The sequence below is a fragment of the Nyctereutes procyonoides genome, unplaced genomic scaffold, assembly GCF_905146905.1.
Source record: "Nyctereutes procyonoides isolate TBG_1078 unplaced genomic scaffold, NYPRO_anot_genome, whole genome shotgun sequence".
Lineage (NCBI taxonomy): Eukaryota > Metazoa > Chordata > Mammalia > Carnivora > Canidae > Nyctereutes > Nyctereutes procyonoides.
Window position 1 is genome coordinate 44,996,326 of NW_026575131.1, and position 15,079 is coordinate 45,011,404.

The 15,079-nt window shown below is 57.7% G+C and overlaps 1 protein-coding gene across 8 annotated transcripts in view; it reads right to left on the reverse strand.

The window, feature by feature from the left end:
* The window catches only part of MAST3 (microtubule associated serine/threonine kinase 3), a 39,234-nt gene that overhangs the window by 19,155 nt on the left and 5,000 nt on the right, over nt 1-15,079 (reverse strand). Inside the window, exons 1-10 of one of the 8 annotated variants that reach the window (XM_055344015.1) lie at nt 11,146-11,483; nt 10,777-10,866; nt 2,559-2,647; nt 2,407-2,476; nt 2,204-2,224; nt 1,572-1,650; nt 967-1,127; nt 708-783; nt 197-406; nt 10-111 (exon numbers count right to left, since the gene is read on the reverse strand). In XM_055344015.1, the coding sequence (XP_055199990.1) occupies nt 10-111; nt 197-406; nt 708-783; nt 967-1,127; nt 1,572-1,650; nt 2,204-2,224; nt 2,407-2,476; nt 2,559-2,647; nt 10,777-10,866; nt 11,146-11,192 (945 nt within the window). In that variant the 5' untranslated portion in view covers nt 11,193-11,483. Of the gene's footprint in view, nt 1-9; nt 112-196; nt 407-707; nt 784-966; nt 1,128-1,571; nt 1,651-2,203; nt 2,225-2,406; nt 2,480-2,558; nt 2,648-5,338; nt 5,606-10,776; nt 10,867-11,145; nt 11,484-13,453; nt 13,486-15,079 lie in introns of those variants that run through there. The other 7 variants (XM_055344014.1, XM_055344020.1, XM_055344017.1 and 4 more) reach the window with 7 other exon arrangements.

Below are 15,079 nucleotides of genomic sequence, written 5' to 3' on the forward strand. Positions count from 1 at the left end.
GAGACTCACCAGGCACTCAAGGAGTCTTGCTGGCCTCGAGATGATGATGAGCAGCTTCCGGACAAGCTGGACAATGAAGCCGACCTCCTCGCTGTCGGAGCGCTCATGGGCCTGGGGGCAGGTGGGTGATGGTGTCACCTGCAGGCCCTTGGTCCTGCCCTGCTTGGGGACCCCTAGACCCCTGCCCCCCACGCACATCTTGCAGCAGCCGCTCCAGCTTCTCCTGCATCTCCAGGAAGTAGCGGGAAGTGACGAGCGCCTCTCCAGACTTGGCCAGGCAGTCTCGGGCCAGCTCGATGATCTGGTGGTGGATGAAGCCAAGGACGCCATCGGCCAAGGCCAGCCGGGCGCCAGGCGCAAAAGCAGCAAGGAACTCCTGCAGACGGCCTTCCATCTGTGCTGTGGCCTGGGCAGGGTGGACGGGGCAACCTGGTCATTGGACGGGGCTGGGGAGCAACACACAGATGGGGCAAGAGAGACAGTTGGGGAGAGAGACGTGGTGATGGGGGTGATGGGGTCAGAAAACTGGTGGGGGAGGGGGGGAGGGGGAGAAGCAATATGTCTAGGTTGGAGGGGTGGTTTGAGACAGAGAGACAGGGACAGACAGAAATGGACAGATGGGGGACAGAGCCAAGAAGACAGAGTGCCATGGAGGGATAACTACACGGAGGGGAGTTAGGGCCGGTCTGGCCATCGGCACTGCCCACCTTGGGGAACCTCTCTCGGTACACATGATTCATCATGACGATTTCATTGTCGAAGTTCCCTGTTGTGCGTCCCGGGCTGGGGGAGGGGGGGGGTGGACGGACAGTCAGCTTGTGACATGGGACCAGAGGCCCAGTCCAGGGAAGGGTCAAGGCTCAGTGGCCAAGCTTGGACAGGGGCAGGGGCAGGATGGAGGAGAAGCCACAATGTGGGCCCCAAAGCCAGCCCAGGGAGGGGCTAGGGTCAGAGGTCCAGACCCACCTGAGGCTGCGGGAACGGGGGCGGAGGTGGGGTGAGCGGTGGCCGCCCTCCTCATCAGCCACACTCTCTGAGCTGCGGAAATGCTTGGACAGGAAGCATAGTTCATCCGGCGTCGGCTGGAAAGGAAGCTGGTGGAGGCGCTCCCGGGAGGATGAGCTCGACTGGCAGGAGGGGGTATCAGGGCCACGAGTTCACAGTCAGCGCCAAAGTCAGAACCCCAACATTACCCATCAAGGCCCAGGATGTCTGCTGGTCATTAGGTGGCAATACATGCCTGCCTGGCTCCTATTCATCTTTCAAAACCCCAGCTCTGGTGCCCCCTCCTCTAGCAAGCCTCCCTGCCTCCTCCCTAGGTGACCCCAAGATTCTCTCTGGCCAGGCACAAACCCCATGGAATGGGGATGTCTGTGTCCCCCAGACTAGGGGCTTGGGGGACAGAGGCTGAGTCTTTTCAGGGACCCATGCATTGCCCAGAATGGGGCACAGAGGGGCCAGCCAGAATATATGCTGACTGGACAGCTATCCAAACCTCGATAAAAACCAAAGACGTGTCCCGCCCCACCTCGCACCCGCCTGTCTGCTGGCCAAGGTGGGACTGTGGGTACCGAGACGGTGGAGCTGGGCGTGTTGGTTCCATAGCCAGAAGATGGGAGGGATGCAAGGGACCATCTTCTGCCGTCAGCCCTAGAGAGGAAAAACCAGAATAGTTGGAAGGAAGGCATGGCCGCCGTGGCTCTAAGTCTGTGGGGACTAAGGACAGACACCATGGCTGGCAGACATTGGCCCTGTTGGAGGGAAAGGGTTTCTGAAAAGGCTGAGAACAGAGATTCAAGGTGAACAAGTCCACTGTGCTTTTTCCTCGTCCTGCAGACACCAACTCTGGCAAGTCCTCCTTGACCCAGCTGCCAGCGCATACCCCATCAAAGCTCTGACTTCCCTGAGTTGCAGCTGCTGGGACATCTGCTGGTCACCCCCACCAGCCTGACTGGCAACCCAAGGGCCGAAGTCCAGCCTCGCCTCCTCAGCCCCCAGCAGGGGGTATGGCACAGAGGAAGTGCTGAATAAATGTACTAAGCGAACAAATGACACTTAAGCGCCTATACCCAACACATCCTTCATCAGCTCTCATCAGGTGAATTAGTGACTTTTGGTGAATTAATAGTTTTTAGATTGGAAAAAAAAAGTTTTTAGATTGGAAGGCGTGCCCTCCTCCTCCCCAAGGGCTCCCTGAAATTACCTGTCCACGCGTGGGATGTGGCTGCAGGAGGCCGTGCATGGTTGCCAGGGGCAGAAGCCAGAGGGAGACCACCAGAGGGCAGGGGGTAGGGGAGGGGAAAAACTGAATGAGGAGGCAGGTCCAGCCACCAAGCGCATGCCCCTGCCTGTCCCCTCACCAGCCACACTGTCACCATCCCTCCAAGCCAGTGACCACTCACTCACCTTCGGGCAAAAGGGAAGTTCACAGCAGATGCAGCTGAGAAGTTCCGAGGACTATCCAGGGGGCTGTTGCCTGCTGAGGAGATGGCAGGGGAAACTGAGTCAGGGAGGGCAAAGACAAGACACTGCCCCTGCCTGCTTGTTCCCACACTCACCTGTGGGGACTGAGAGCGGAGACAGGGGCCGGGAAAGGGTTGGTGAGGGTGTTCCTACCACCAGGCTCTTGCGGTTCCCACTGCGGCAGCTGTCGGGAGAGGTGGGGGCAAGGTCAGGTGCCGGCCCAGGCCTCAGGGCTCGGAGGACTGTGTGCCCAGGCCAGAGCATACACACGGGCCAGCTTTGGGGCAGGACGGGAAGCTAGGTATGACCACTGCCACTCTGGCCCTAGCTGGACTCCTGAGTGGCCCCTAGCCCAGCCTTTGAGGCCTGGGGTAGTCATTTTTGACAAATACTACGTATTATGAAAACCACTGTTATTATCGGCGGTGGCATGAAGCCCTTGCAGCCTCCCAGTGGACCCTGCACATGGCCAGGAGACCCGGCTCGCCTTCCCATGCTTCTGTGTTCACCATCCCACCCCCACAACCTCTGCCTTTGCCATGCCCACTGCCGGGAACACCGGTAGATAAGGCAGAGGGTGGCGAGGACCCTCGAGCCCACGAGTGAATTGAGGCAGTTCCCCACTCTAACCCATGTACCCCTTCCTAGGCCCACTGCCCCAATCTCTTGGCAACCCTCCTCCCCCAGTTTCTCCCCAAATGCCAACCTGACCCTTAAAAACCCTCAAATCAGCATCTTGCACAGTTAGGTCCTATCCTTTTTTTTTTTTTAAAGATTTTATTTATTTATTCATAAGAGACACACAGAGAGAATCAGAGATGTAGGCAGGGGGTTAGAAGCAGGCTCCCATGGGGAGCCTGATGCAGGACTTAATCCCAGGACCCCGAGATCACGACCTGAGCCAAAGGTGGACACCCAACCACTGAGCCACCCAGGCATCCCAGGTCCCATCCTTCCTAACTTTTGCCCACACATTTCCCTCCCTCCATCTCAGTTCCCTTCTGACTTCCAGACACCCCCCTTCCTCGCCCCCTGCCCAGGCCACTCCCACCCTTGCCCAGCCTCTCCCATCAGTGCCCTGGCCCCAGCCCCCGCCCTGGTAGAGGGAAATTGAGAGCAACACCGTCTCCCCTCCCTCCCCAGCGCAGTCGCCCAGCAACGGCTCTGCTCCTGCTCTCTCTCGACAAGTGCATCAGCCCACATACTCTGAGCCGCCAACGCAGCTCAGTGGCTCAGGGAGGGAGAGATGAAACCTCAGGGCCTCACGGGGCCAGAGATGGTGTCCCAGGCAAAAGGCACCGCGCAGGCCAAGGCGTGGGACGCCGTGGTCAGCAACTGGCCAACTGACGCAATAGGACAGGCAGGGAGGAGGGATCCAGGCTGCCCACGGCTCCATGTGCAGCTGCTCTTCTGAGCCTCAGTTTCCTCATCTGTGAGGTGCCGGGAAGGTTTGATGAACTACATACACAGCGTCTAGCTTCGGGTCCGGCACTGGGTAGACTGTGGTGAGCATGTACAGTGCTGTCCAGTACGCACAGCGGGAGGGCAGGCAACGCCTCCCCAGTGAATTCAGCCACCATTTGCCCATCCCAACAACCCTGAAGGTGGGAGAGACCACCTGCACCCACTGCCCAGCCTGGGAAACTGAGGCCAGATGTCAACAGCCACAGGGAGCTGTCCTGTAGGCTGATGTGCAGAAGCAAAAGTGAAACCCACAGGTTCCTGCAAAACTTCCTGCTAACACCCACCCCCCACCCATAGAGCCGCCGGTCTCACATCCTCTCCCAGCCCTCATCTGGGTCCTCAGCCCCACGCTGCACCATTTGTCACCAGCAGCAGCCTTAGGGAAAAACACTTGGCCCACCTCCCTCTTGCGCTCAGGCGGGGCCTTCTTGAAAACACAGGCATATCTGAGGTCTCTAAAGGGGGAACTGGGCATCATTTGTTCACTTCCTGAGCACCTGTCAGGTGTCCACTGTTTGGTCAGCCCTCCCTGGAGAAGGCCCAGGACCCCAAGAAGCCACCTAGCCATTCGATAAACACCCATATTGAACAACACAGAGTGACAATATGCCAGAAAACGCTGGCCTGAGGCCAGTTGCCTGCACCTGATTGCTGGGGTGCCCGTAAGCCCTCTGTTGCTACAGGAGAAGAAGAGGAGTCTAAGCCCATGCCCTGAACCTAGTATTCAGGGTCCTTTAGCAGCTGCCGTGAGTGCACAGCCTTTGCCTGCGCTCCCCTATAGGAATGCCCCAACCCAGTGCCAGTGAAACACCCAAGAACAGAGAGGTTAAGGAACTGCCTGAGGTCACACAGCCAGGCAGTGGCTGAGCTGGAGTATGAACCCAAGTCCTGTAAAGTCCACAGCCCTTACTTGGCCTTTGCATTTCAGAAAGGGAAACAGAGAGTCCAAGACAGACCAGGCTTTGCTGTGGCTTAAACCCAGTAAACACACAATTTTACCCGCTCCTGCCACGCCACCTGCACGCTAGCCTCGTGCAGCAAATATCTGCTTCTGAAACAACATTTCCGCTGAGGGGCCGCAGGGACAGACAAGCTTCAGTTTTTCCAAGAAGATCCTCCCCAAGGCTGCCCAGGCCTACAGACCCGGGTTCGAATCCTGATTCGGTCCCAACCCCCTGCTGCCCCGTGTCACCACCCTAGCTGCGAACCCGGCGGGCCGACAGCGAACTCCGGGTAACCAGGGGCGAAAGGAGGGGGTCTGGGCCCCCAGCGACTCTCCTGATCGCAAAGCGTCCTCCCCCTTCCCCCTGCCGCCGCACACAGCGGCCCTCGCCACGCCGCCGGGATATACTTCTGGCAACTCGTGTTTGCTTGGCCGGCCGCCGCTCCTTTGCCCGCACGGTGCCCCTACCTCTTGGAGCGCTGCAGCAGCGCGCCCTTGGCAAGGCGGCTCCGGTGGCCTGGCGCCGCCACCGCCGTCCAGTAGCTGGGATCGGACATGCTGCTTCTCTTTGTGCCGCCGCCGCCGCCCGAGACCCGGGAGGCGCGGGGGCGCAGCCGGCGGCGGCGGGGCGCTAACCTCCGCGGCCGATTGGCCCCGCGAGCCCCGCCGAGCGGGGCAGAGGGTGCGCGCCGCGGGGCTGGGGGTAGGGGGCGAGGAGGAAGCGCGCGCCCCAGAGCGCGGCCGGGAACCCCGCCCAGACGGGCGCGGGGGCGGGGCCTGGCGGGGGCGGGGCCGGCCGGGGCGGGGCGAGCACGCGGAAGCGGAGCCGGCGGGCCCGCGTGCAGGCTAGTGGGCTGGGCGTTGCCAGGGCCGCGGGCGGCGGGGCGGGGCGTTGCCAGGGCTGCGAGCAGCGGGGGCGGGGCGTTGGCGCCTGGCAGGGTTAGACGGTGGAACTAGGCCCCCTTCCCTCAGAATGTAAATCTGCTCGCGCGTCCCCCTTTCCCTCTCTCCCCCCCGCGCTGACCCCTTCTGAGTGTGGCACTTGAGAACTATCCAACTGTCTGGCCTGGCTCATGCTACCGCGCCCACGCAGGCTCCACTTCTCGGAATGTCCTTCCTGCCTGGCAAAATCCAGCGTCCCCTCTCCTGGGAAGCCTTCCTTTTCCTGCGTGTCTGGCTCTGTCTTCTCTTGGACTCCTTGGGGGGTCCCAGCATCTCCCAAAATGGCCTGGCAGAAAGGGCATGTTTAGCAAACTGAGTCGGGGCATCTGACAGGCTCTGTCTGCCTTTGTGATGGAAAGGCCATCAGCCTGAGTATAGTCAGGACTCAGGGGACACCTAATTTAACTTCTCAGCCTTGTCTTCTCAATTGTAAAATGGAAGGGAAACTGGGCTGACAGGATGATTGCAGGAATTAGATGTAAGGTGGCACCTACCGTGCCTGATACATGTTTGATAAATGTTAGCATCAGGCTAACTTCCAGGCCTCTGATTCTCCATCTACAAATGTCCCCTCCTGAAAATGGAATAGAATTGGAGGCACAGAAAGTGCTGGGAGTACAGTACTTGTTCACCATGGAAATAGGACTGTCTCGAACAGTCGGCAGTGAATTAATGCTTCTTCCTCTCATGACAGCCCCAGAAGACAGAGATAGTATCGCCCTAATGGTAGCCCCCTCACAGGCCACATGACACTTTGGGAACCAACCTAGGCCTGACACTGAAGCCCAGACCCCACATCTGAGAAGAGAAGGCAAAGAGAGTTGCCCCTGCCTGGTATATAATCCTAACTCTCCCCAACCCTCTTGCCACTAATTTTGCTTCTCCGGTATCTCAAGAGACTCCCCATCCTGTCTTCATGGCCAGTGTCACTCTCAGGTATCTACTGGGTGTGTCACCCCAGAATGCTCTCCATTTCCAGGTCCCCCAGGCCTGGGTCTCAAACACCCATTTCTGGTCACTCACTCACTCAACATTTATTGAACAGCTGCTGTGTGCCTGACCCTCTGCTGAATTGTGAGGACCCTGCCCTCAGAGGCCCCAAGTCTAGTTGGGGAGGCAGAGAGTAAATAGGAAACAATGAAATGATTACGGTAATTTCAAACACTGAAGTCAAGAAAGGAAAGGGACAGAGGTAACACTGGCAATGGATGACTTTAGCCCAAAGGCCTCTCTGAGGAGGTGACACTATAGCCAGCTGAGACATTGAGAAGGAAGAGGAGCCAGCCATGCAACACAGTGTTTCAGGCAGAGGGCACAGCTTGTGCAAAGGTCCTGAGATAGGACTGAGGGGAAGATGCCAGCAGGGCTTACCACATAAGCCTCATGCATTGCAAGACGACTGCAGTTGTACAGCAGAACCAGTGGGAAGCCATGCAGAATGTGTGAGCAGAGGAGGGGTGTGATCTGAATTGTTTGTCAACAACCCCCCCCACACACACACACCACCACCACCACCACCACCACCACCACGTCTGCCATGGGGAACAAGAGCTGTCAGGGGCAGGGGTGCAGATGGCAGAAGGCTAGTTGAGGCTATGACAAGGTCTGGGAGGGGGCCACTGAAGCCTGGACCAGGGTAAGAAAAGTGGGTAGATTCTGAACATGTTTGAGGTCAATGGATGGGCCCTGCCAAGGAAGGGGCCAGATGTGGAAGGGAGGATGGAAGTGGTCACTTATGACCTAAGGATGTTCAGTATGAGTCACATGCCAGGGACAGAGCCTCCTGCATGCGGGGAATGCAAGATCCTCAGGTCTGGGGACCCAAGTAGGGATGGAGTCACGGTCTCGTGTCACCGTATGTTGACATGCTGTGCCCATGAACCCTCCCCACCATGCGTGCCAGGGACACTGCTGCACAATCAGTAAAGGAAGCACCCAGCTCAATCCCAGCTGTGGCTGCACCCTGCACCACCTACATGCCCCGCATTACACCCACTGCTCTGGCATCCCCAGCAGTCACTTCTCCCACGCCCATCTGGCCTCAGTTTTGGTCTCCTCTGCACAACAGGGCTGCAGCTGACAATCCAGAGTGCCTGTGGCCATGGCAAAGGCCTCCCATGAAAGGGTGACTGAGCCACTGATCTCTGGCACCAGCCTACTGCCCACCAGACCACATCCCTCCCCGACTCACACACCCTCCACGGCTCCTTGTTGCCTTTACAGTAAAACCACACTTCTGGGTGAATCCCTCTCCTAGGGCTCAGATCCTAACCCTGTCTATGACTCAGGATCTGCCTCCCTCTGCTTGTGCTAGTGACTGTGTAAATGGCAAAGCACTAGTGAACATACAGACCCCTACCCCCAACCCTTCCTTGGTCTGACCACCCCAGCCCTTCCCCCCTGCCCATACACTGTGCGCACCCCTTCCAGCCCCATATGCTGCTGTGTGGTTCTTAGTGCCCTGGAGATAAAAATGCAAATTCCTCCTGTCCTTGCCATTCAAGGCCCCAGAGGGAACACTTCTGACAATGCTTCTTGTTGTGACCTTGTGGGAGAGGGCCAAATTCACCACATTCTTCCAATTACCTCGCACCCACCACCACCACCACCACCATCACAGGCAGAGCCCTCCTACCTACTTTGCCACAAGCATTAACTGAGCATCTGCTGTATAACAGGCCCTGCCCTAGGATAGAGGACAGATCCAGGTCTGGCCCTCAAGGGGCCCCCAAACCTCTGCGTGAGAAAAGCAGCCCAATAATCACACAAGAAAACATGGAAATCACACTCATGATGCAGTCTCCATGAGAGAAATGGGCAGATGTAATGGATATAATTGGGGCTTGGGAGGCCCTGATAGGGTGGTTCAGAAAAGCTTCCTATCTGAGGGCTTGATAGAGACTTGACAAACGAAGAAAGAAGGAAATGGAGCTCTGGGTGTAGGGGAAACACATGCAAAGGCCCTGAGGCTGGACCAGCTTATGTTCTGGCAGCCCGGGATGCCCATGGCTAGAGTTGGGTGAACCAGATGGGGAGACAGACAGGGAGGAGGTGGGGGGTTGCAGGGGCCAGACTCACAGGGCCTTGGAGGAGAAGGGAACAAATCTGGGCTTGTTCCCAGGGTGCTTGGGGCAGGGAAGTTAGGGACCCATTTCCTTGCCTGGCCCAAGGTGATGTGGTTCTGCTGCCCTCTGGTGGTGGGTGAGGAGGCTTTTCTGCTCAGAGCCCTAAACTCTGCCTCCATTTGCTCCTGGTAAGACTGGCTCAGCGGCTGCCAACAGGTCCCTCCCCTCATCCTGTCCTCACCCGAGGTAGAAGCCAAGGGGTTGGTGTCAGACTTGGCCCGACCGTCTCTCAGGATGCCCATGGACAACACACTCTGAAGTCCTGAGTTTCTTCCTTCCCTAAATGAGGGGTACTGCAGTCCCTGTCTCCCACTGGACACCCTGACCTGGTCCAGGCTCCACCAGCTCCTACCCAGATGTTGTCCCAGCCACCTCCCTGACTCTGCTACCTCCATTCCTGTCACCTGCCCCCAGCAGAACTTTCTTCCCCCAAGGCAGCCACAGAGACTTTAAAAGTCTTGGTCCTGCCTCGGGATCTTTGCACGTGCAATTCCCATTGTCTGGTGACTCTCTCCTAGCTCTGCCTAGACCTTGACTAAAACACCACGTCCCCCAAGAGGCCACCATCTGAATGCATCCTGTCTGTCCACTCGTTCATTGCCCACCTCCTGAGAGCTGTCTTGGTCCTGCCTCGGGATCTTTGCACGTGCAATTCCCATTGTCTGGTGACTCTCTCCTAGCTCTGCCTAGACCTTGACTAAAACACCACGTCCCCCAAGAGGCCACCATCTGAATGCATCCTGTCTGTCCACTCGTTCATTGCCCACCTCCTGAGAGCTGATAGCCCCATGAAGGAGGGGCTACGTTAATCTTATTCACAGCTATGCCCTTAGCACCTGGCTTGCAGTAGGTGCCTACTTAATGAAGGAACCGTCTGTTATCAGCACCCAGTGTGGGCTCCAAATTGTTCTCTCTTTTCCTCATTAAAGGTCTGTGGAAAGAATCTAAGCAGCTCATTTATACTGAGGTGTAAATGATTGATGGGCCCTCTAATTCCAGGCATCACTGACTCACACATCTGCCCCGTCCCTGCAGTTTTCCCAAGCTGTGCGAAGAGTCCATGATAACCCTGATATTCCCTCCTGTGTCCCCCCTGTAGGGGACAAGACCCTGAGAAGTGCCAGTCACCTGGGGTGAGGTGGTTCAAACCCTCAACAGACTCTGGCAGGCAAACTGGCCCTGATGTTTGGTCCCCAGACATACTGAACTAGGAGAACTGGTGTCTCCTCTCTGAGCCTCGGTTTTCCCAGATGAGAAATGGGGTCAGGAAGGGCACCTCCCTCCCAAGGTTGTGGAGGAAATAAGGTGTTTGGTACAGAGCTGGCCCTCAGTCAAGCTGGTTCATTCTTCCCTACATCACTTTGCCTAGTTCAGGGCACAGGGGTATAACAGTGAACTCTCAGCCATGGGGTGGGTGTGTGTCCATCTGTCTGTACATTCAGTGGGAGGGGCTTTCTGGCCAGCTGAGGTGGGTGGGGGTGGGGAGGGTCCTTGAGGTCCTAACTTGGAATGCCAGGCTGATTCAGTAGGGAGGGCCCAAAGCAGGCTGGGAACCCAGCACCTGTCTCAGGGATGTCCTTGGGCAATAGCTCAAGTTCTGGCCTCACCTTGGCCACCTGTGGGATGGGAGGACCTGTTGGCTATGGCTGAAAATGGAATTTCCCTATCGAGGCCTGAGTCTGGATAGCAGTTTCATTTAACAGAGGGGTAAACTGAGGCCCAGAGAGGTGATGTCACCAGCCCACAGTACCTCGGGGAGGAGGCTGGGTCTAGGCAGCTTCTGAGGCTCTAGGGTGCCAGGGCAATGTCCGAGCCCCGCCCCCATGTGCTGTCACTTACCTCCAGGGGTGCAAGCCCAGAGAGGGGCTGCAGGGGCTGCAGGGGCTGCTGGGACTCAGCAAAGATGGGCTCTGGCTGCTCGGAGACAGACTGCAAAGAAAGAGGCCGGGACGGTGAACCTGGTGGTGGTGGCCGCTGCGTGTGGCCAAATCCGGAGAGGGACCAGGACTTAGGGAGAAGGGGCCCCAAGGCCCGGAATTCTGGGTCTCTAGCAGGCCGCGAGGGCGGGGCCTGACAGATGACCCCGGAGGGCTCCCCGGAGGCGGCGCGATGCGACTCTGGGCGACTTAAACAGAGACGCGGGGGAAGGGCGGTCGTCGGTCTCTCTTCCCTCCACCCTGTCTCCCCGCTTCTCCCCCAAGCACTCACTCAAGGGTTAGCGCCGGGATGTGCAGCTTGTCCCTTCGAGACTTCATGCCGAGGCCGGGGCTGCGTCTACGCGGCCGGGTGCCAAAGCCCCCTTGGTGGCCCCCAAGTCCCGACCGTGGCGCGATCGGACAGACCCACAGACGCGGACGTGGGGACAGCACGCCCGGCGGGCGCGACCGACGCGGCGCGGAGGCTGGGCCGCTGGGGGCGCCGGGGGCGGGCTCTCTCCGCCCCGGGGCGGGGCTCGAACCCCGCACCTGCGCGCAGGCCCAGCCCAGCAGGAAAAGTCGGGTCGCGGGAGGCTGGAGCCGCGGGTGTCACCCCCTCCCGGAGGACGACGCCGAGGCTGCCGGGTCTCGAGCCCTCTGGTGCGCGGCCGGAAAGGAAGGGCGGTCACGGCCTCGTCGATGGGCAGTATTGCTCCATCGTCTGGCCACGCCCCTTCCCGGCTGCGGCCGGGTGTCTGCCCTCGCTCCACCCCCGGGGGGGGTCTCTCGCACCCCGGATCTGAGCGCGTCCTGCCCGGGTTCCCCCACCCCCAGCAGCGCAGCGCAGCGGCCGGGGCCCCTCGCCGCCGTCCCAGCATCCCCGCGCACACCGGAGGCCCGGCCCACGCCTCCAGGCCTTTGCTCTGTCAGGAGCGTCGTCCCCCTCACTCATATCCGAGCTGAGTCCCACAGGCCCCCCTTCCGAGAGCCGTCCCTACGCAACCGCCCATGGCGCCCCCAGCCCTGCTCTCCCTTGTGCCCAGCGCAGATCCCAAGAGTCTGGGTTGTTTGTGTCTGGCTATGGCCCCCTTGGCACCCCACTTGGATCCAGTCACGAACACGGCAGGTAGCAGAGTCTGTCCTCGTCCTGCCCCCGTAGCCCAGGACTTTGCCCTCCAGGTTCTGCCAGATTCCGGTCCACCACCCTGCCCCCAGCCTGGGCAAAGGCCAGGGACAGTGCCCGCCTTCTGGTCAGTGTTGGAGCCCTGCCCCTGCTGGGCCCCTCCGGCTCCTCCCCAGCAGCTGCACTATCCCCAGTTCAACAGGAACAGATGGTCTGGGCTTGGGGGCCAATCTGACCCATCCCCATCATCACATTTCAAACTCTCACCCCAGCCCCAGGACCTGCTCCATCTCCTCTCCCTCCACCTCTCCTGTGCTCTTTTCACTCCAGCTACCCCTATCTCCATGGTGTTCTTCCAATGCCAAGCTAGTTTGCACCCCAGGACCTTGGCCCATGCTGTTCCCTCTAGCTGGAATGACATTCCCCTTGGACGTTCCCACTTTCCTCTTCCCCCCACCCCCCATCGAGGCTCAAATGTCACCTCCTCCAAAAGGAGCAATGTCTTCAGGGCTAAAGCCATTTAATTCCCCTCCACCCCCTGCATAATATCACTTTGCCATCACCCTCCCCAAGACAGTGTGAGCTCAGGGGCAGGGTCCAATATTGGATCCTGTCTCTGGGTCTCCCGTGCCTGGAACAGGGCCCACCACGCAGTAGGCACTCAAAAATAAGTTTGTTAAGTGAAACCACTTCAAGTCAAGAGAATTCTCACCCCTCAGGGTGACACAGCCCCCAGAGCGTCTACACTCACACAGTTCCGAGGCATCGGCACAAGGCACACCCCTCCCTGTCCTGGGCTTTGGTTTCTCAACTGTAAACTGGCAAAGGCACTGACCAAAATGTTCTGCGACCTTTGGGGATCCAAAAATGACAACCTAAGGCCCCGGGGTGTCTCAGTCAGTTAGGCATCTCACATTGGCTCAGGTTGTGATTCCAGGGTCCTGAGATCGAGTCCTGCATTGGGTTCCCTGAACAGTGGGGAGTCTGTTTCTCCCTCTACCCCTCTCCCCTGCTTGTCCTCCCCCCCCTCAAATAAATAGATAACATCTTTTTAAAAATTGCCAGCCTCCAGAAAAATGCTACAGTGACCCTAAGAGATACACTTTTCTACCTGTGTTCCCTGAGAGTGAGTTCCCCATCATGGCAGGGCATGCAAGCTGGTTTCAAGATACTTGGCTGTAACTCTACAGTTTGGACTTTAGATGCTAGCTGATTTTCCCTTTCCCAGGCCAGATGCCCTTGTGCCAGTGGGGCAACCCAACTGCACTTATGTCTCAGTTGCAAATTGGCACGGGCCTCCCAGTTCATGAGAGCCAAGTGAAGCACTTCTGAAGCATTTTGCAAACACCGGGGGGAAAGGATCAAGGTGAGAAACTTTGTTATAACTATTAAATTCACAATTTGGAAGCTGCTGCTGAAAAATCTGTGCCCAGGACCACAAGGCCCAGCCCAGCCCACTGGCCTTAGATGAACTCACCCACGTCCCCGGCGTGGCAGGCTCAGCTCCTTCTGAAATGAGAGGAAACAGAGGTCATTCCTAAGGAGACAAGCCCTTCACATCCCTGGCCCTCCACTCACGTCACTCCCCAGTTGGCCCCTTGGTCACCAGGTCTGGCCAATGCCTCCTTTCTGCTGCCCCACACACTGGGCCGTGCCCTGCCTCAGAGCCTTTGCACTGGCTCTGTCATCTGCCAGGACGGCCTTCCCTCCCCTCTGGTTAGTTAATTATACATCATCCCCTCAACTCTGGCATCCCTTCCTCCTGGAAGCCCTCTCAGACTCCCAATCACCTCCCTGCCCAGCTCATACCCTACTTGTACCTAAAAATAGCTTCATTATTTTAAATAACAAATTAGTTATATTTATAAGGAAGTATGTCAATAGTGGCTACATACTAACAATCTGTTGAGAAAAGAGAGATTCTTGACTCATCCTCACCCTGCCCCCTCCCAGATTTGAAAGCAGTCCCCCCTCTCCTTCACCTGGCAAAGCCTATGCAGATTTGCATCTTGGGAACCACTAGGGAGTGGGGGCCCTGATCTGTGACTCCCTACTGAAGACCCTTTTAGAGCTCAACAAGCTGATCTGCACCAACCCTGGGTGTCCTCACCAGGGCAAAAAGCCCAGCACTTGGGGTCCACAGTGACCCCAGAGTCCATCCTCAAATGTGGCTCACCCAAGAAGGTCCTTAAATTCCCCAAAAGGCCATGTAGTACAAGTTTAGAACCTGGGGATACTCAGACCTGGGTCCAGATCTATTTATTAGCTGTTCCTTCCTGGCTGTGAGACCTTGAGCCAAATAACTTGTACTATCTGTGCTTTGATTTTCCCATCTCTAATGTGGAGGTCACATCAGGAGGGTCCAGGGTAATAAGGAGCAGTCAGTATTACTGTCGCTGTTGTGTGTTGTGGTGTTGTTGTTGAGCTCACCAAGGGCCTGGGCAGACTACCATAATATCTGATAGATTTTACATTTACTGAGCCACCTACAACAGACCAGGAGCAGGAGCCATTTTACAGGCAGGGAAACTGAGGCACAGAGGGGAGCCAGCTGCCCATGTCTCTTGGCAGAGAGAGGGTGGGGAATCCAGGTCTCTGGACATCCCCCCCCCCCAACACACACACACCAGGGCCTTCCAGTCGAGGACACATGACTATTTTTACCTAGGTGGGCTCTGGGCTGCCCACATCCAGAGCGGGGCGTTCACCATGGCAACGATTGACGTCATCAACCTCCGCAGCCAATTCAAGGGGGCCGGAAGCTGCCCTGCGCAGGACGGGGCTGGGAGAGGTTGACTGGGTCCCCCAACAGGGGAAAGGGCAGGTCTGGGGGATTGAGGTGTCACTCAGAGGCCTGACCCCAGCTACTTTGAACCCACAAAACAAAACCGAGCTGTTCAAGGTGGGAAGAGGCTGACCTGCCATCTGAGATGTTTCTGTCTCCCTGAATGAATGCTTCTGGGGATCGAAAGCTCCCTATCATTCAGGGCAATTGATCATTATAGTCCCAGGAGCCACCACGACAATTAAGGCCTCCTTCTGCCCCCTCCAATTGTTTTGAGATCATATGCCAGCTTTCCCCTCTCTAACCTGTGAAAACAGT